Source organism: Molothrus aeneus, chromosome 2, assembly GCF_037042795.1.
Source record: "Molothrus aeneus isolate 106 chromosome 2, BPBGC_Maene_1.0, whole genome shotgun sequence".
Taxonomy (NCBI): Eukaryota; Metazoa; Chordata; class Aves; order Passeriformes; family Icteridae; genus Molothrus; species Molothrus aeneus.
The window spans coordinates 76,771,796-76,793,250 of NC_089647.1; the positions used below are offsets into that span (position 1 = coordinate 76,771,796).

The 21,455-nt window shown below is 39.8% G+C and overlaps 1 protein-coding gene across 1 annotated transcript in view; it reads left to right on the forward strand.

Annotated features, from left to right (window-relative positions):
• The first annotated feature begins 292 nt into the window (after positions 1–292).
• RAP2A (RAP2A, member of RAS oncogene family) overlaps positions 293–21,455 on the forward strand; it is a 30,981-nt gene continuing 9,818 nt past the window's right edge. The window contains exon 1 of the mRNA XM_066545126.1: positions 293–606. Coding sequence (XP_066401223.1) covers positions 293–606 — 314 coding nt within the window. The remainder of the gene's footprint in view (positions 607–21,455) is intronic.

Here is a 21,455-nt window from a genome sequence, read left to right on the forward strand (position 1 = left end):
CCTCCCCGCTCTTTCTTCCCCCGTCCCGCCCCGTTGGCTGTTGCCGTGGCGACACGGGAAGGAGGAGGCGGGGCCGCCGCCCCACCCCGGCCGCGCCGCAGCCCGTGAGCGCGGCCCCGCCGCCGGCAGCGCCGCCCAGGAGCCGCCGCGGCGGCCCGGAGCATCCGCCGAGCGGGGAGCGGAGCGGAGGCGGCTGCGGCGGCGGGCGCAGGGCGGGGCGGCCGATGGCGGGGGGGTGAGGAGGGGCCGTCGGCAGGTGCGGGTCGGGCGGGCGGTCCGCGCTGGCGGGAGGATGCGCGAGTACAAGGTGGTGGTGCTGGGCTCGGGCGGGGTGGGGAAGTCGGCGCTCACGGTGCAGTTCGTGACCGGCACCTTCATCGAGAAGTACGACCCCACCATCGAGGACTTCTACCGCAAGGAGATCGAGGTGGACGCCTCCCCCTCCGTCCTGGAGATCCTGGACACGGCGGGCACTGAGCAGTTCGCCTCCATGCGGGACCTCTACATCAAGAACGGGCAGGGCTTCATCCTCGTCTACAGCCTGGTCAACCAGCAGAGCTTCCAGGACATCCGACCCATGCGCGACCAGATCATCCGCGTCAAGAGGTGACTTGCCCGGCGGCCGCTCCTCCGGCGGCCGCGCCCGACGCCCACCTGCGGCCCGGCCCGCCCCGCCGGGGCCTGCGGGCCTCCCGCCCCCCCCTCCGTGCCCTCCTCCCCCGCCCCGGTGCCCGGATCTCCGGCCCGGGGGCTGCCCACGCCCGCTCAGGTGCCTGCCCCGCGGCTCCCTTCCCTCGCCCGCCTCCCTCCGCCCTCCCCCGGGCTGCGGGGCATTGCCCCCATCCCGCCGCCCCCTCCGCAGCCGCGCCCGCAGCCCCGGGCTCCCCGTGGGCGGGCGCCGGCCGGGGGTGGCGGAGCGGGGGCAGGGGCCGGGGGCTCCGGTGGTTTCCGGAGCTGGTCTCCCAGCTGCGTGTGCGGGGAGTTTGGGGTGCTCCCGTATGGAATACGGTGGAGAATCTGGCCAGAGGCTGGAAGCGTGGGGGCGGAAAAGCAGTTCCCCAGCGGTGCATCGGGTCAGCCAGCTCTTGAATGCACTTTCTTGGTGGACGTGCTGTGGCCGATGTGCAGGGGAAGCACCTGGATGCTTTCGTGCGGCAGGCGAGAGATCTGCCTGCTCAGATACCTGCATAGGTATTTCCATGAACTTCCCACTCTTAAAAGTGCAGGACGCCAGCCTCCTTCCCGGTGGCAGTGGCGGCTGTGAGTGTTAGGCCTCGTGTGTGCTGGTGTTGCTCTTAAATTTCCCACGGTCTCATTGCCAGCCGCTCTGAAGAGCGAGCCCACGGTGGAGAAACACCGGTGCCTACTGCCAGTTTGTTTTTATAATCGCTGCGTTGTTTAGATGTGCATCAAACAGTCAGATGTCGGCAGCTGAAATGCAGCCAGTCGCGCTAAAATAAGGGTAGATGCACCATTTGAAATCATAGCAGCCGTTTGAACCGGAGCGTAGATGAGAAAATGCCGCTGGCCACATCGTCGCAGACAGAGGTCTGTTACTGCCCGTGGAGAGAGGAGGCTGTAATTATATCGCAGAACTGGTTGTGGCTTTGGCTTGGACATCTGAAAGGGAAACCCTTGTAAATAACTTAGTCGGACCACATCTGTTGGATTTGCATCTTAAGGTAGAGCATAAAAGGTGGTGATAATAATAATAATGGCTAATCATATGGTCGGGTATGGTCTGTTCACAGAAACTGCCATTCCAGACCAAGGCCTGGGGAAGATGTATTTTGAAATTGGGGAGGAGGGTGAGTAGGGGAAAGGGGAGGGAGGAGGCAAAGCGCTGCTATTTTTAAAGACTTGCAACTTTTTCATAGTGGGTATTTCTTAATGTGTGTCCTGACTCTTTGAGTGGAGATTTCTAAAGACCAATGTAATGGAGTTATTTTGAATTTATTATGGAAAGTGCATTTTCAGTATCCTTCAGTTCTTTTCATTCGCTCATACCTTACAGAAGAAGGTTTTTTCTTCAAGTAGTTCAGGTAGACTTTATTCATTAATAAATGCTTTTGGTTTTCTTGTATTTAATCGTCACTATAAATTCATTTAACTTCTGAATTTATATCTGCGGATTTGCAGATTGCTTTGTGCCTTGTGCTGGAGCATCTGCATTCAGACCCCAGCTGACCAGCTGTAGATAGGTGAAGCAGAATAGAAAGCAACTTGTACTTCCATAGTTACATTGACTCAGCACTGCTGAGAGTGGGTCTGAATGCTGCTCTCATTTTTCATCTGCCAGCTCTTTTACTGCAAGACTCCAGCTTTTGGTTAGATATTTGTGAGACATATGAGCAACATTGTAATCCTAAATTTCATTTATGCAAAGTAATCTAAATGCAGCTGAAATCCTGAAAATTTTAGCAAGCCCAGATAATTTTAATTGAGTTGTAGTTGAAAGGAATATGATGCATTAAAAAGATGTAGCTTCAGCAAGGGTACCAGATTTTTACTTGTTAACTTGCCTGATTTACATATGTGGGTTGTGGTGGGGGTGTTATGTTTTGGAACTTAGGTTCGCAGGCAGTGTAAGACCTAATGTGCTGTAGACTTAAGCTTGCATCTTTCTTACCAGTTGAACCTGAAAAATGCATATTTACAGATACAATATGCATCTGTACAAGGACTTCTAAATTATAACTTACAGTCGCAGAAAGACATTTAATCTATGCTGAGAAACAAATAATCATGGTACTATTTTCTTGGGGATTTTGGATGACAACTGTATGCTTATATTGATACAAAACAGCATTCTGAAAAATCTCTGAGCTTTAGTTGTACTGAAAACCAATTGGCCAGGTCTCTAAGTGGTAGGTCTCTAAGTGTGTGCATTTTACATATTGTCCTTGCTATTTTGTTTTAATTTCGGATTAAAGAATCCCTGTGTTTACTCTCTAATACCATAATTAGAGAGTAATTTTAATTACACTCCCAAAAGTAGAAAAGCCAGTTGAAATTCCCTCTTTGGGTTAAGAGATGCACACTTGAGTCTTCTGCTTCCCTGGTCTAACCAGCACTTACCCGGCCAGCCAAGCTAAGCGAGTCCTTCACCCCACCTGATGAATCTGAGTGACCTTAGAGGAATGAATGACATGTTCATGAATGAAAGAGAGGAAACAAGTGGACCTTCACTGAACTCTGAAGCTTAGTGGTTAGAAGAGATTGAGATCACTCTTGCCACTCTAGTTTCTGTTCTCTTTAAATGGCTATTTAATATTAGCACATAAATAGGCTTAGTCTGAAATCCAGCTCTGCCAGCTTGCAGAGAACTCCCCTAATGGCAAAACTGAATTTGAGCTTCCTTGTGTAGTGTCTATAGGCCTTGCATCCCTTTCAGTCATGGTGCACAGCTTTATCCAGAGTGGAGGATGTCTCCATGGCTTTTGAACAGGTAATTAAAAGTCTTTCTCAGAAAATGTTTTAAATGTAAACAGTATTCCTCTTCTCAAAGTAAAAAAACAAGTTTAGATCTTTCTAAGAGAGAGTCCAGGTGCTTTACCTTGAGAAGGGAGCCCTGCCAGTTCTGGGTGGACAGGTGCACCCCCAGCAGCTCTGCCTAGACAGAGGAGGAGGAGGAGGTTTCAGAGGTGCTCACTGTACTCTGGGCCAGAGTTTCCTGCAGCACAGAGTGCTGCCAGTGCTGGATGAAGGATCGTGGTGGTATGAAATCACAGCTGCCGTTCTTCCTCCAGGTGCTTAATCTGAAACACCCTTATCCAATCCCAGTTTGGGCTGGAACTGGTTTCTGAACCCTGCTTTTGCCAAATAAGTCCTTTAAACATCATTTCTTGATTCTTGCATATGCTGAAGGTTTGTACTGCTAGGAAGATGGAGTGTGCTTTGAAGGTAGCTTTGAAGACTACTTATTTTGTGCATTCAAGAAGGATAAAGAGAATCAGCTGCTGCTTTACTGCCTCCTGGTGAGGTAATACACAAAGTATGCCACCTGTGCATTGGTGGGTGCTGCAGCTCTGGGGCCTTCTTCCTTAGATTTAGGCTTGGCAGCAAAGAGTTGTTTATACTGCAGACTGAACTCACCGTAGTTTCAGAATGAGCTGTTTTCTGGAGGAACCTTCTATTTGTGAGAGCAGGGCAAAATTGGATGAGTGGGCCCATGCCAACAAAGGTCTGCAGTGAAGGAAGAACAGAAGCTGTCAAAAGAACAGATTGGAAGTGGTACACCCCAGTTAGATGTCAAGATTTAGAAGTAATTAGTGAGTATAAAGATTAGGTAGTGCAAATTTTAATTTTATTTTTGTGGGAAAAGGAGTTGGGTATCTTCTAACACTTTTGTGTTTGTTGTGTGATTAGGAAGCTCTCTAAAGAGAATCTGCTGGTATTTGCCAAATACTGAATTTTAATTTTTAATATGACTGCCAATGTTTTTCTATTATGGATGTATGTTTAAAATTCACTAGGTATCAATTCTAGGTGCTTGCTTAGCCTTCAATAGTGTAATTTCTCAATCTGTTCTACAGGCATTTTTATAGTGTTTTTTTTTTTCAGTTGAACCCCAAGAAAGAGGTTTTATTATTATTTCTATTCAAGCAGAAAACTAGTGCCTAGAAGTAGAAGCAAACTCATAGTTCTGAGTTCTTCACTTGTAGTAATTTCTCTAAGTGTCTGACCTATGCTTTAAGTACAGGACTGTTGCATTCACATTTTAGAGACTAACAGAGCCTACTTAAGTATTAATACTTAGGTATTTCTCAAAAGGGCTATTTTACTCCAAGTAGTGAAAAGAACCCTCCTTTTCATTAATCTAATGCTTCTTCTCTCGAAGAAAAAGACCAGAAAATTTATTTTATTTAGATTGGCTTGAAATGTAGACTAAATTATATGAGTATATTGCTATGAAATATCACAGAAATGTGTCTTTGAGTTGACAATGTTCTTTGTAGCTGTGGTTTATGATCAGGAGGAAAATTTGCCTCTCAGTCTAGGGATTCTGTGTAATATTAAAACATAAAAGAGATGTAATTATTGAAATTTATTAATTGTGAAATCAGCATCTTCAGTCAATGACAGTTGATGTATTTAGTGACTTAATGGTGATTGAGTCTGGAAAACTATATTTGAAATTACAAATTGCTCAAAAGTTTAGTTGAAAATATTGCTTTCCAAATACTTTGAAATCGAAGTTTGGTTTTTATTCAAAGAACATAAGACCTCTTTAAACAAGGTCAAATTTTTGTTTCTGAAGTTCTGTGTGTGTTGCAGCCTTATTTCCAGAAAGTATTTTTTCTACTTTTGAGAAGTAGTCAGAGAATTCCTTGTAAACACTGGCATAACACCTTCAACCCCAAACATGGCTTCAACCTTTCAGGAAGAAACACTGAAGTGTTTGGTAGATGTGAAGTATGGAAAATCCTGTTTCTTCTGAAGTGTACTTGACAAATGGCTGGGGATTTTCGTAGGTTCTAGCTGTGTAGAGATGGCAGAAATAAGCACACACTGAAATCCTTAAGTCTTATTTAGGAAGAGTTCTTTTTCTTGCAGTCATCTTAATGTAATGGATTGTTTTGAGTACTCATCTTCAGGTAAAAAAAGGCAGAGTGGGTAAAAAGCATGGCCCCTATTCTCCCCTTGGCCAAGCTGCCTCTTGGCCTGCCTCTGCACAAGCTACTCTTGTGCACCCATGAGATGAAATTTAGGACTTCATTGGAAGAACAGATTAACAGATTTTTAAATCTCAGCAATCATTTGCACATATTCAAGTACAATAGAAGAACTCTACTGATCTCCCTTTTCCTTCTTTCTTAGTTAAGGGACACCTATGGATAGCTGCTTCTCAGGTGGGAACCTCACTGATCTATAAGAACAAAATATAAACTCTTTAGGCATCTGTAGAGATATAGAGGAGGGGTAGGCAGAAGTAGTCATACCTAATTGACTCTGTATATAATATCAGAACTTTCAGCTTCTGGCCATCCTTTGTGTTTTATTGGGGAAATGATACATAATCTGTCCTCTAGAAAGTGTCTGTGATGGAAAAAGCATAACTCAGATTTGTGCTCTCAGGTTTTTTAAACTTTAGAGACCAAAAGAAGCATTGTATAGAGCTTAGATTAATTTTTTTGTGTGTGTGAATCTACCTTTGTTTTAATTTGAAATTAATGAACTTATTCTGTCAGATAAAATTATAGGTTCCTACAAGTCTTATACAGACAATCCTCTAAAAATGTCTGACAATGTGCAATTTTAAGCTATAGAAGACTATTTTAAAGTTGTTTGGCTTAGTCTTAAAATCAGATATTTCAAGGTGCTCGTGCATCTTCAGAACATGTAACCTTTAATATTTTCCTGTAGTAAGTTTTGAATTTAATTACATATTTGCAGAGTTCTCTTGACTCTTCCCCCTCACACTTTCCCACTCTCACATTCTTGATAATCTGAAATATACATATTACTTTGAATTTCTTTCAGTGAAAAATGTGAAAATTGAAGACAATGCTTATAACCAAAGTGTTCTAATGTGTTGGGGTTTTTTTGGCTGTTTCCCTGCTCCCTACCATCCCCACAGCCTAGTCCAGATAATTTTATAGGTATTCCTTCCCAAGTTTTACTTATTTTTCTCTGTAAGGTAAAATGACATGATAGTTTTCGTATCCGAGCACTGAATATGAATATTTTTTTATCCCCTCCTGCTTTTTAGGTGTTCTTTGGACTTTTATTGAAAAAGCCAGGTAGGCAAGCTCCTTTTGTATGCGTGTTTAGTTTAGATTGTGCTAGTTTAGAGTTTAGTGCTTTTTTTTTTTTTTTTTTTTTTAATGATGCCTGTATTCCTTAGCATCATCTTCTGGGTTTGGGTCTTAATTGCTGCTGTAGCTTATGTTGTTGTAGACATGTGTGGATAATTTTTGGATAGCTACAGTTATCAAATAGTAGAACAGTATGTGGCAAGACTTTTTAAATTTGTTTTTGGTTGTGCAATATTGCTTGATTGTGTCTGTGTTGTAAAAATGTCATTTAATGTGTTAAAGACCAAATATTTTCATGACTTTAATTGCTTTCGTAACTTAGTTCAGTAATATAGCATTGATGCTTGGGGTTGAATGTTTTCTATCTTGCTCTTCATTAGGCTGTTTTGACAAAGATTTTTGAATATTTGGAAAATTTTCTTTAAAAAAAAATCATTGCTCATTAGAATTTCTAGTTTTGTCTTTGAATTTCTTATTTTGCTGGGAGGACAGTAATTCTTTAAATACTGTTTTTTTTATAGCCAACACAGTTGTCAGTAAGTTTATTGTTTTCTTTCAAAATATTTCTTCAGTTAGATAGTGTGTGGATAGAAATAAGTTTCATTCTTTGGTCAAACGTGAAGCAATCTGGGTGACATTATGTTTAGTTCAAGCTCCTATGTTATCAGGCACACTTTTTAGACCAGAATTTCAAAAACAGACATTCTTTGGCTGTTGGAAGTTTTTAATTTAAAATGTGAAATGTCTGAGTGGGTGGATCTCCCAAAAAAAAAATCATCAAATCCTTCTATTAAATTTTATTTCTAGTTTTCTTTTTAATATTGAATGTCAGCTTTTTATTTCTTCTACCTAAGAAAAAACCTGGGGTTACTGGTTATTTAATTTCTGGAGCATTACAAGTGTTGCTCAAACAATTTTTTTTCCTCCTTGTAAATGGTGTAGGTGGTATGTGATGATAACATTTTGAGAGAGAATAGGGAAGCAATCAGGACTGCAGTGCTAAATTATCCTGGCACGTAGTGACTTGTAGAAAGATTTCTGTAGAAAGATTTTAAGGTAACAAGAACTGTAGCTATCTGCTTCTATGGGCTCTCTTATTCATTAGCTTGCTTCTGCTCTTTTTGGGGGGTTTGGGTTTGTTTTGTTCTGTTCTGGGTTTGTTTTCCAGAGGTTTCCAGTCCAGGACCAGTATTCAGTTTTTGCTGCACTAAGGCAAACACTACAGTCTAGGCACAATTTACAATGATGAGTGCAACTTGAACACTTTCTGTATCAATGGTTTGGATGCATTTTGGCAGCTGTGTTGTCTTAAATCCTAGTCTAGACAAGAGAATTAAAGGTGTGTTATGGGCATGTTATCCTTTATCAACATTAATGTCATGGGGCTCGCTCGGTACGTTTGGATGCTGTACTCTTTAAAAACGCAATGGTGACAATATTTTAGTTATTGCCTTGGTTAGCCCTAGACTGGGTGAAAGATCAGGTGAAGGACAAACAGAAGGAATTTTTTTGGGATTGATTAGTTTGTTTTGAAATATGACTTGTGTCTTATAGATGAAGCTTTAACAATTTTTAAAATATTGTCTTCTGCAAAAGTCATGGTAATGAGGAAGACATTATAGCATTTTTAAAATATTAGGATGTAATAGAGTAGTGGTCCGTGGTAAAATAAAATACAGTTCTTACTTTTAGGAATAGTTTGGGGACTTCCATTATTGTTCTTGTTAACAGGTAGCCACCTTAACTAAAAGATTAATAGTGTTTGAGATTCCCATGTGAGTTTCAACTCAACTACAATTTAATTTGAACTGGAAATGAATTGGATAAGGCACTGAACTTAAGTGCTCTGAATGTTGTGAAGAAGAGCTTTGATCCTGGATTTCTGATTAATTGCAAGAAAGGATGCTTTCAAGAAACAGCCAAATAGGTCACCACAAGCCTATAAGCATGTCTGCTGAATTATGAGCAAGTTTTCAGAGGAGAATGTTTGAATTGTTTGCCCTCTTACCCCTAATATATTTTACAGTAAGGAGTGTAAGCCAGGACTGATCAACCTATTTTATCTGATTAGATCTGGTTGCAGTTTCCAGCACTGCTGTAACATCTTTTAAACTGCTGTACAAAATCTTACTTGAAACATTTTATAAAATAATTGGAATGCTTCTGTCTTTTCAAAAAGCTATGAACTTTATAAGACCAATATAGAAATGCATAAATTCTCTCCTCAAGAATTCTTTTTCTTTTGAAATGTCCTTACTATGTTTTTAGAAATTTTAGAAACTCCTTGGTTTTGTTAGAACTAAACAATGAATATAAAATGTTGGGGACTTATACCATTTTCCCCCAGAATTTATGAATGAGTTGGAAAAATAATCTGGTGGTTTTTTTTTTCACCCACCTCTGTATTTAATGATGCAAAATGCTGAACAAGTGTATTTTTTTGAACTATGACATCAGTCCTAATTTGTCTACTGCTGCTTGTAAATACATGTTTTTAGGAAGGTATGTTTTCAGTCTGTGGATTACTTTCCAGTGCCAGAAGAACTTGATGTATTAATAGGTTTTCCTAGTATCACCAGGTTCAGACTTTGTCCCTCTTCTGCTGAAATAATTCTGCTGAAGGCCTGTCACACAGTGGTGTTTTGTCATTTATTTGTGTGGGGTTTTTTAGATTCAGAAATTCAGGTTGGGGGTTTTTTTAATAATTTGGAGGGCAGAAGATGGTCATGTTGAACTATTTCTTCTGGAGGATTTTATCAGATGCCTTCCATACCCCTCTAACCTCACAAAGCAAAAAATCTGAGCTGGTCTGAGTGTTTTTCAGTCTCCAGTTTAATCCAGGCTCTCCATCTCAGTGCTTAAAGAAGGCATCTGCTCGGTTATAACAGTCTCAGATGCAGTTAGATTCTTGGTAGCTGACTTGCATGTCACTCCCTACAATGCCTGGAAGAGAGAAGAATGAGTCACCTTCTGCTGGGTTAGGGCTGCTGCAGTCCACTGTCAAAGTCCAAGTGAAAATGTGGAGTGAGTTCTCCCATTGCTTTCTTCCTTTGGGTGTGGTTTAAGTTTGGAGGGAGGGGAGTGGTGGTTGTCAGTGTGGTACCACTTAAATCTGTTCACTCTGCTTGGATTCTTTAGCAGATGAGCTCCTCAGGATGCATGGAGGCTTTGGAAGTAGGGGAGGTTGGTTTTGTTATTGCACCAAATGTGCAGGATGCAAGCAGGCACTCCTGGCATCAGTCTTGTGAACATGCAGTGCTCTGGAACAGATGCCTTTTTAAAAACATTTTTCCCTGATGCCAACCTTCTCTTTTTATGCATTTCATTTAGAAATAAATGAGACCTGGCCCTTACATGAAAAAACCACTAAGCTATTTTGGGTCATTTCCTTAGGAATCTGCTTTGTTCTAAGGTGTAAAATACTGTTGCAGCAAACCACTCAAACTACCAAGTCATATATGCAGAATCTTTTCTCTTGAGAAACAGGCTTGGCCACAGGTCAAAACACTTAAAAAGAATGGGAGATAAATGGAACTCAGTATGTCATCATGAAGCAACAGCTGACCTTTCCTGAAATATTATGGTCACCTGGACTAGGGGAGTCTTCTGGTGATCATTAACTATAGGGGATATCAATTTTGCATTTTTGTAGTGACTTCTCTAAAGAGAATAAGCAGTCCTGAGAAATCACTGGGTACCAGTCCTGGTACATTTCTTTATCTTGTACATCCAATCTTTTTCTGTTGTTCCCTCAGGATTTGTGAATTTGCCTTCTTGTGTTTGTACTTACCTTAGTGGTACATCTTCAACAAAAAGATTGAAGAATATTTTCTGAACCTCTCTTGCAGTTGAGTGGTTAGAACAGTCTCCTGGGAGAAGCAGATGTGAAACTCCTGTGTCTAAAGGAGGTGTGTAGTGCAGGTCTCTCACCTCATTGATCAGGGTTGTAATTGCTGTACTATGTTAAATGTGAGAAACACCATTGACACCACTTGCTTTTATTCCCAGGGCTTTCTGTGGAAGTGATAGCTGTTGTGGATTTGTTGCATATCTTACTGTTTTTGTGTTAGTAGCCTCAGTAAGCAATGTTTAGTGAATTAGGCCTCTTGAGGGACTTGACTGCTTGCATGAATCTGCAGAGACCTTAGGTGTGTGACCCTGTTTTGGTTCCAGTATGTGGCTCAGCTGGGCTCAGCTCTAGGCCTTCAGACAGATACCTTGTTTTGACAAAAACTTTAGGTGGGTGCAGCTTTTCAAGAAATTTATTGGGGAGCAGTCTCCTGGTCATGGGCCTCTAAATGCCTCTGGAGTCCCAGTACATATATATTTATCTACCTCAGTTTTGCTTTCAGACCCAGAAATATTTGCCATCAGAATGAGTAAATCTCTCTACCTCCTTTTTCACATCAGTTTCATTCTGTATGTTTTGAGCAGTGAGTTTCTGAATGCCTTTGTATGACTTTTTTAGTATAGAATATGGAGTAGGCCTTGATGATCAAATCATCCACAGCAAAGGATTAACAAGTCTTGTGCTTCAGATGCTTCCCTTCTCTAGAAGGAGTTCTATGCACAGCTTATATGATATTGCTGATTACAAAATTTTATTTGGAGTAGAATCTGCTTAGAAGTCTATTCTTATACAAATAGTTGTCTGAGGGATGATAGGCTCCTTCCTAGAAAGAAACTGGAGAAGATGATGATATCAGGATAGCCTGTCAAGAGTCCATAGAGTTTTAATGTTAAGTATCAAACAGGAAGAAACTTGATTAGTTTGCCTTCATTGGGTATCTCTTCTGTCTGTCTGGGTACCAGTCCTGGTACATTTCTTTATCTTGTTCAATCCAATCTTTTTCTGTTATTCCCTTGGGATTTGTGAATTTGCCTTCTTGTGTTTGTACTTACCTTCATAGTGGTACATCTTCATATGTTTGGGTGTCTGCAGCCTCACTTAATATCAGAAGCTGCAGATGCTCAGCAGTCTCCTTTCATGCCATCTGTTTCTCCAGTAGTTGGTATAGGTTAGCCATGTGAGAGAATCAATAGCCTTGTGCTCCTTGATGTTCTAGAAAATTTAGGCATGATGACGCATTCTAGAATTTCACTCAATCCAAATATTCCCAAAATTCATTAAAACTGCGGAGAAGCCAGGCTTGCCTGCTTTGTGTGGCTATGTTTTGATGGGAGTGGGGTTCAAGAGTCCTCTGCTGCCTTTAAAGATAACATAATGGATCAGCTGGTAATTTTGCCTGGACTGAAAGAATGGGTATCTATCTAATGGTCTCACCTTTAGTCTGGTACCATACAGGATGTTGTTGTCCCATCTGGGATTTTGTAAGCTCTGCTATTTAACAAAGTATCACTGTCTTATTATGTGGTTGTTGCATATTTCTGAGTCTGTTTTACTATCTAGCAGTTTGTAGACAAGCTTCTTGTAACTCTTTTATTTCTCATGTTCTCTTCTAACCAGATCTCTTAGCAACCAAAATCAGATCCTTGCTACCTGTCAGATGAGTCTGTTAACAACGGTTGGCAAGGAATGCTGTCCCTATTACCGCTCTGAGTTCCAGTTTTTACATTGTGGAATGGTCCTGCTGCCACCAGGCCTTTTGCCCCAGATTCTGCACTGACCATGTAATTGGAAGACTTGCTCCTCATCTGTGTGAAGGTGGTTTTCAGGAGCCACAATGAGCAAATGCAGTCCTTGGACAGACTCCTGATGGACTGGAGCTAGTGTTCCTTTCATCTTTTTGATTCACACTGTTGATTACACCTGTAATTGCCCAGAGCTCAACCACTGGGCTGCAGGGGTGGTTTGTAGACAGAACACGTGAACATTTAATGGGAAGCAGGGCCCTCTCTCAAGGGAAGGACATGACAGACACTTGCAGATGATATGAATCCTCCATCACAAGACTAAACTGTAGTGGGCACGTTAAAAAGGCCTGTATCTCTAAAAATTATATCACAAGAAGCTGAAGATAAACATCATGGTAGCTTGATGGTGGAAAGGTGGTTTATCCAGGCTGCTTCATCTTGGGTACTTTAGTAACTCTGAACAAATCCGTGCAATTCAGGTTTTACCTACCAAAGTTTACAATGAAACTCTGGTATGGAAAGGAAAACAAAATATACTGAAAGCTACCATTGGAGTACTTGAACTTAAAATGTCCAAATTGCTCTGGAACTTAAGGAAGAGGGAAGGCAGAAGCTATGAATTGCAGGACTTACTAATGTGTCTCTAGACTTGACAAGGACACATTGGAGAAAAAGAAACAACCCTGTGTTTACAAAGTTTTCACCTCTGGAAAGATTTGCTGCATTGTAGGCTCTACAGAGGAAAGAAGTATGATTTTTGAAAAAAGAGAATATTTTATTTCCATGGCTCCTCAAGAATTTGGTCATTCAATATAACTGCTGCGATTTATTGCAAGATATTGCCTTTTCTATTTTTTTCTCAAGAACTATATTTGGTAAAAAATAAAAAAAAGAGAAAAGCATCATTTTTTAAATTAGTCTATTCAAAAAAGAAAACAAATAACCTAAAGGTGTGAAATCACATAACTGAGGGAATCTTGAAGTCTCCTCCAGATGGTTTTTAGTCAGAAATAGTGACTGCCATTTTGGTAGCTTCATCTGCCAGAGAGGGACAATGGTGAGCTCAGCCTTGGATGAAAGCTGAGAAGGCACACCTTGAAAGTCCATCATTACTCTAAAATTAAGCAATTGTATTGCCTTCCTAGCTGGGATAATTAGTCTGGTAATTGAAGTTTGCAGTCTCCTCCAAGAAATTATCAAAACGCTTGCTTTGAAAGACTTTGTCTGTCAGCAAGAAATGTGGTTAGATTAAAAGGACTGGGAACAGTCTAGGCTTCACACCTCTGCACACACCTTCAGATTAATTGGAATGGCCTTTCTGAATAGGACAACTTAATGTGGAAAAAATAATTAATGAACTATTTTCAGGAAATTCTAGTTACTAATTAGTGATTCAGTGAAGAAGGTGTAATGGACACGGGGATGTGTGTACAGTACCTTTAAACATAATCTCTTTCTTAAAAGAAAACCTTCTTTTTCAAATGTTTCAATATTTTTCTAATATTTTCTTACTGTTACTTTAGAAGGTTAAGTATAGAAATTACCATCATATCTGTACCTAAAATGTGTCAAATAGACATGTAAATATTGGGGTAATATTTTGTTTCTTGGAATAAAATTAAGTACATGGGCTTTTCTAAAATTAAGTTTGCTCGGAAAGAGAGACAGTTAAAATGTATGTACACACAAACATATGCATACATGTACACAAGAGGTTTCAGTCTTTTAGCCATCTGGGGTCAGGACTCAGGATAAAAGGAAAAAAGTAATGAATGAATTCTATCAGGTTCTGCAGTCATCTTCTGTTTAAAAAAATTAAAATAGGCTTTGTCTACATGTGAAAATTATTTCACCAAATTGCTTCTGAACAAATTTGTTTAAACCAGTGTAAAGCCACACTGTTTGTCTCATACCTAATTTGAGCAATATGAAAATTGGCATCCATGTGGGAATTCGCAGCATTTTAAAGAAATTTCTTAGGTTTGCCTGGCTTGTTTGTGTTTTCCTCTGAAAAAAAAATTGTGTCAGTAAGAAACATATGCACTGATTTTGTTCTGTTTCCCTCTCTCACATGGGTTGCATGGGTTGCTCTTTCTGCCCTCCCCGTCTCTGGGTGACAGCGGCCATGGGCCGGCACACGGCCACGGCAGAGCGCCAGCGCGGAGCCGCTCTGCTGCCCAAGGGATGCTGGCAGCCAGAGCCCTGGGCTCTGACCCCGGTGCTGCTGACACAGCCTGGGCACAACCAAGGTGCCCACGTCCCCAGAGGTGCAGCAGCGTGGTGGTGGTGGAGTCCCAGGGGCCAACCTTGCTGGTAGCGTTAACAGGTACAAGATAAAACCACTGCAGGCTTGACTGGCTGCCACGGAGTGTCTTCATGGACAATGAAATGGCTGTCAGACAGGTTAGTAAAACTCTTCTGGGAAAGAGGAGCTTTTTATAACCTAGAGTAGACCCAAGGAAATTAGCATTTATACAGTAGTTAAAATATAAATAGCTCGACATCTGAGATGATGACTATATCTGAGTTCCTCATTCTAGATGGCTTCATTTTGATAGTTAATCAAATATTAGATTTGAGATATTCATACATTTCTCACATACATCTATGTATGTGAGAAAAGGTAAAATGTTTACATTTCACTGTTTTACCAGGTACCCTATATTTAATGTCATCTTATAAACAAGTTCTTACTAAGAAATGTCTGGATATTCAAATGGATTATATTCACAACACTGATTCAGAATGAAGTAGTCTGTTGTTTTTCTTTAATTGGTACCCGTCCTATTGTAGAAAGAATGAAAAAATCTCCTAAGAAAATTATTTCTGAAGTTTATGCTCAAGATAGTAGGGAAGTTATCAAGAAATTGTTCTCTATATTTATCTTTATTCCATTTAAAGGTAGTATGTTGGGAGGCAGTATTTTGTATTTGAAGATGAACCAGGATTTATTTTAATAAGAACAAACAAGTAACAAACAAAAAATTCTGGCACTTCTGAAGCTCTTATTTTGGTCTGTTCATCTTTAGATATGGAAACAGTTTCATTTAACAAGATTATATACACTTTTTGGATACAGTTTCTGGAGAGAGAAAGTTGAGGTGTTGAAGATGGAGCTAACTTCTTAAACCTGTGGAGAATAAAACCTTCTTGGTGCTCTGTTTAGTCTAACATTCCAATTATTTATAGTAGGCATATGGTAATTAGATAAATTGTTCTGTAAGGTAAGGGCCACCAACTTTCTGAAGTCATGGCAGAATGATTTTGCTTACCAAGTAGAAAATAAAATGTTCTAGTAGAAACTTGGCAGTAGTGAAGAGGCTTTCAGAGCATCTGCTCGTGATACTCATCAAGGCCTTGGATTTTTACTTTGTTGGTAGAGGAGGGTTTGACTATGGTCAAAAGGAACTGAAATAAGAGTAGTATTTCTGCAGTAAAAGAGAAAATGCATTTTATACTGTTTTGTCCTGAATTTTTTCACTGTATCAGAGTGGTCACTTGCTTAGAGTTTCTGTAAAGTAGTCCATCTTCTGAAAAGTATGCAGAGTTCCACCCTAATTGTACCATTGTGAGGAAGATCTGTCTCAACAGAGCATTTTTTTGCTAAGTTTTTTTTATGTGCATTGTAGAATATTTTTATTAGCCTGAAGGACATTAAGCTGTATTCTTCTTTAGTTTCTAGGGCAACGAAAGTCTCTGCTTTGAACTAGACACCCAAATTCTTTTCAGGCTATGCAGTATCATAAAAACTCCAGTATCTACCTGCCTTAGCTTCTACTTAGGGACTGATGAAAGAGCAGAAATCCAGGCCAGGTTGTTTGCCAATTAACCCTGTTATTTTTGTTTTACTTTTTGAGTTTTAGTGACCTGCAGCTAGGTTCATTGCAAACAGTCAAATTCTTGAAAAAGCAAATAAATAAAAGCCTCTGCAGTTTGTATCAATATGTAATGCTTGATTCTGCAGACTAGACTGTGGCAGTCAAATTATCAGAGATCAGTTTTGTGAGCAAGGCTTGCATTTCAGGGGCCAGATCTGGGTAATGCCAAAAGTCAGGAGGACAGACTTTTTGGAGTAATAGGTTCTTACCTCGAAATGGAAGAGAAACTGTTTCTTTGCCTGAGGTTCTGACTGGACAGGACAACATGATTGTTGCTGAACTGTAATCCTTTGGAAGTGGGTGATGCTACTAAGAAGGTTTTGAATTAATTGTTAGACCTATTCTTGAAGACTGTAAAAGTGTAATTTTAATGAGCTAGAGAAAATCTCATTAGAATAGTTTAAACAAGTTTTGCAGTGGAATTTTTATCAGTGATTATAAATTGGTTAAAGTAATATAAGAGTGTGTTGGCTTTGAAGAGTGAACTAATACTTTAGAGCACTATGGTGTTCTGGCTCTTTTAAAATGCATATGAATTTCACTACTTTTTGCTATTTTTACTTTATGTATCCACTAAATGTTTCCATTTTATAGTTTAAATAAACAAGGATGAAGAGTTTGAAGTTGTCATTAACTTATGCTTGAGCTTCAGTTAATTCTGCAAAATCTGGTTAGTTCATTTTGCTTTCAAAATTCTGAGATATATGTCTATCTCAAGACTGTAAGTATGATTATCACTTCCTCTACATAAATGAATAGCTATAAATATTTATGTAACTTTGTCATTTGTTTCTCAGCCCATTTTCTATGTAAACAAGCATTATGCAACTCAGTTGTCCGCTTGTCTCATCTTCCTCCATTACCTGCCAGTAAGTTTTGAATTCTGCAGCACAGTTAAACTAAATTAAACATTAGGACAAATTCCCAGAGAGATCATGGAAAGCCTGTCCTTGGAAGTTTTCAGGACTGAGCTGTGCATGGCCCTGAGGAAGCTGGTTGAGATTTCCTGGCTGACCTTGCTCTGAGCAGGGGTTGGACTGGAGACTTCCCAAGGCCCCTTCCTGCCCAGATCAACATCTGGAACAAATTAGAAATCTAAATAATGATTAAGTTCTGTCAGAATTGTTGGTGGGAAAGACACACTGTCGCTGCTATATGGAAGAAACTGGCACATGCTTAATGCTATTTATGGACTGGAGAATGGTGAGGGGAAAAGTTGTAGGCAGAAGGAAAAACTAGAGCTTTAGATAGCAGCATTGATAGACTGTAAGAAACTAGACCTACCATTGTACTCATAAATTGCTTTACACACTCTGCACTTTATAGAAAGTCTGGATGCTGTTTCAGCTTTTTCAGGAGGATTGTTAACAGTATTTTGTTGCAAAGATTTTATTTTTTTTGTAGCTGAGCTACTTGCATAAACTTTGATATGTCTGAATTGGTACAAATCTCTTTGGTGCCTTTCTTTCTCCTCCCTCACCTTTGTCAGTGTTTGCTTGTACAGGAAGTTTACAGTATATTTTAAAATATTACAGTAGTTTATCTAAACATTTGCACATGAAGATATGCTTCTGAGAGAAATTTCTTGTGACAAAGTATGTATTGATAGATAAATAGTAATGCATTTTAGGATCACTGTTGTTTGAACACAACAATGTAATAACTTCAAACTGTAGAACAATTGGAATCCATAGATTTGTACGATGTGCAAGGGGCTCACATTGCTTTTAACAGATATCTGCATTTTTCACTGCCTTTGTAAAGGCACCTATTCAGTCCCACATCACCAGAACAGGCAGGTTTTATGACCTGCTAGAGTTTTGTACAGAGGAGCAAGGAGAAGGAGAAATCCCTCAATGTCATCGTATGTTTGAAGGTATTGTGAGCCTTTGCAGTTTCTGCTCAAGTTGGAGGTGTTGAAGTGGGATAATAACCTTGACTTTGACCCCAAAGCTGGTGTTCCTGCTTCAAGGCATACCTAATCCACCAGCTTTATTCTTGCTGCTGACAGGTTTGATGTTGGCACAGAATCTGCCCTAACGTTCCTAATACTTGTAAAGAAATCTCGAAATTTTGTGGTGTTCACAGCTCACTGCTGAGAATAGCTGGGATGCAGGGTGCTTTTTCAGTTGAAGAGCAAGCAAAACTGCTACTGCATGCTTCAAGATGTTCAGATTGCTTCCATCACTAAGGATGGAAGACCTCAGAAGTGTTTATGTGCCATAGGCAACAGAGGTTAAAGCTGACAACTCTTTTCTTCGGATGGAGAGCAGAGGTACAGAGTTCAAGGGACTTGCCAGAAATTGCACAGGTGGTCTGTAACAGGGTGTGAAACTGAACCCACATCTCTTAAATCACATTTCAGCGTTCCTCTTGCTTGATGCTTAATGGTTTTGCTCTAAGACATTGAGGATAAAATTTAATTATAAGTGGTTATGTCTGAAAAGAGTTGTCATTTAAAAGAAATGTATTTTTTGAGACTTCAATATACAAATAAAAGATAGATGGTAGTCTCTTTAATTTTAGAATCTTCTATATGTTGCACTATTGGTAGATAGTTGACCTATCCAGTCATGCTCATTGTGTTGGAATAAACATTAGTATATTAGCATGGATATGGCTTAAAAATATTCAGGGTAAGAAAACTAATATGATTATTAAGAATAATTTTCAATTATGGATGCAAAGCTTAAATACTGAAATGTGAGGCCCAATTTTCAGGATGTTGGGCTATTCCTACAGCTAGTAGCAGTAATTTTTTTAAAAAATTAGGTGCTCAGCTTTAATGTCTGGAAATTTTTTGAGCAATAACTTTTTTGTATTTAAGCAACTATAACATGCCTCATAATCTGTTAATAGTTTTCTTGACAATTAGACTTCTTTCAGTATGAACTGAGTAGAGAAACAGGAGCTAGATGAAATTGCTGCAGCTGTGAGAATCTCAGATTTGTAGGACATTCTGATTTTCTTGTTGCTTTTAGAAACAAGGGCATTAGTCACATTGGAAACAGCCAGGTACAACATTTGCTTTGTCTTTACTTGTGGTTATTGCTTCTTAAGCTAAACCAAGGAACAGAAAATTCCCATTTGAAAATTCCAGTGTTTCTGAGTTGCTAAATGTGCCAAGCATTTCAGGATTTCAACAAGATGATGTTGATGCTCAGTTGTGAAGATGAGGATTTTGATTGGCATAGAGAGGGAACTCAAGGATTAAAATCTTGTTTGGATATGCTCCCAGCAAACCTGCTGCTAAGAAGGTAGATTTTATATATCCCTTAGAGTGTCTTCAGTCTTGATAATAGACTTCAGTGTTAGCTGTGAATTTTAATAATAGATACTAGGGAGAAGTGTCCTTTTTAAGGTGAAAAAGAACCTCTTGTTTGTGAAGACTTTAGAGCATCTGAAATGGCAGTAGATGAGAACTGAAGCTACTTGTGTCATAGGCTCCTTGTCATCCCCAGCACTCAGAAAGCTGATTTCCTTCACCTGTGCCACAGCCTTACTTTGAGGGGAACAGTGTCATGGGACATAGTTTAAACATTCATGGAGTTCTGCAAACTTAATGAGAAAATGTCTCCCTAACATCTTAATGATCAGGGATATATTTTTAGGACTTACTTTAGTGACTAGCGAAGCCTTAAGATATGTCGATAGACCTTTGAATTTTCAGTTGCTCTTGACATTTTATCTTAAAAAGCTGGAGGGAGAGCTAAAAGTAGGCTCTATCTGTAGTGACTTGCAGAAGCAGGCTGAAAACATGGAAGGAGTTTATTGTTATTCTAGTTCTTCTACGGAATCTTAGTTGCAGAAAATCCTCTGTAGATAAGAATTTCTCTCTGAAGTGAATGGAAATGACCTGTAAAGATCTTTGGTGTCCTTCATACAGAGATGATGTGCATCATCCTGTTACATCTGTTGCAGCAGGGAATGCAGGTTTACTGCATGGCCTTTGAGTATGTGTGTTGGGTTGTGCAATCCATGGTTCTAGTCCCTTGGAAGGTCTCAGCTGTAAGCTGCCTAGGAATAATGTGTGCAAGTGCTTTGGTTGAAAAGTGCTTATTGTGAGAGTTGGGAAGCAGATATTTATAGTGCTTCTGCATGCTGTGGTTGGTTGTTGTTTCTTGGGCTTTGGCTTGGAACTATTTCCTCTTAATTTCTTACAAGCACAGCACCAATGGTGAGCCAAATTGGCAAGTGAAGCCAGCTCTAACACCCACAGAACTGAATTGGCTTTAAAGTATTTTATTTAAACTGAGGGGATTATTTCCAGAAAGTTTCATGTACAAGAACAAAGTTTCTGAAGCCTTTTCAAAAGTGATATGGTGTGGTGTTATTTATTATTCTAATATTATCCTCCCAAGTTGTTTTGCAATTATTATTTAATTTGCTGTCCTATGAGTAAGTACAATTATCATGACTTTATATACCTCAATCTATCCATCTGAAGAGTTTTCTTTTCCCAAAGGCTATGTAAGGAGTTCATGTCAAAGCCTAGAATAAAATGTTAGATCCCAGTCCTGCAATTAGGCCATACACTGTTCTTTATAGCAAACTGATTCATGACTCAGCCACCTAATTGCAGTGGGACTTCCAATAAACTCTTTAACATCTACTCATTTATAAAAATTATTTTAAGACTATTTTTTTAGTTGGGAGTTAAATTAAATCAGCTTACAAAACTGAATATTAAATGCAATTAATTAGTAAACTGGAATGACTTGTTTGCAGCAGAATCGTGGGAGTTTTACAGCTGTTCTGTGTGGTTTTGCCTGAGAAGCTGTAATAATTTCCATTAGAGGGAAAAGCGCTCAAACTTTGCAGAAACCTACCTTTGTTTAGATTTGAGTATCTCTCTGACACATTTATACATGTGTACTGGTGTTGCCATGTCTTTATTGGTGTCCATTTGCAGGAGTCTATGGAAACATAATTCTGCACAATAACCCCCTAATAGCTGCAGTTTTTAAAGCTACCAAAATACAAAGAATAGGGGTTTGGTAAAAGTGAGATGTCTCCTCTGTCTGGGTGTCTTAAGGTAGTAATAGCTTCAGAAGTGTGTGTGTGTATATATGCAACATTTTTTTTCCTGCTGCTTGGTTCAAGAATTGGTAATTTCAGGACAGGTTGAAGATGGTTTTCTCCTTGAAAATTCCGTGGTATTGCTTCCTCTCATCCTGGTGTTTAAGATGCTCAGAATCAAGCTCGGGAACTCTCGGTGCCTTTT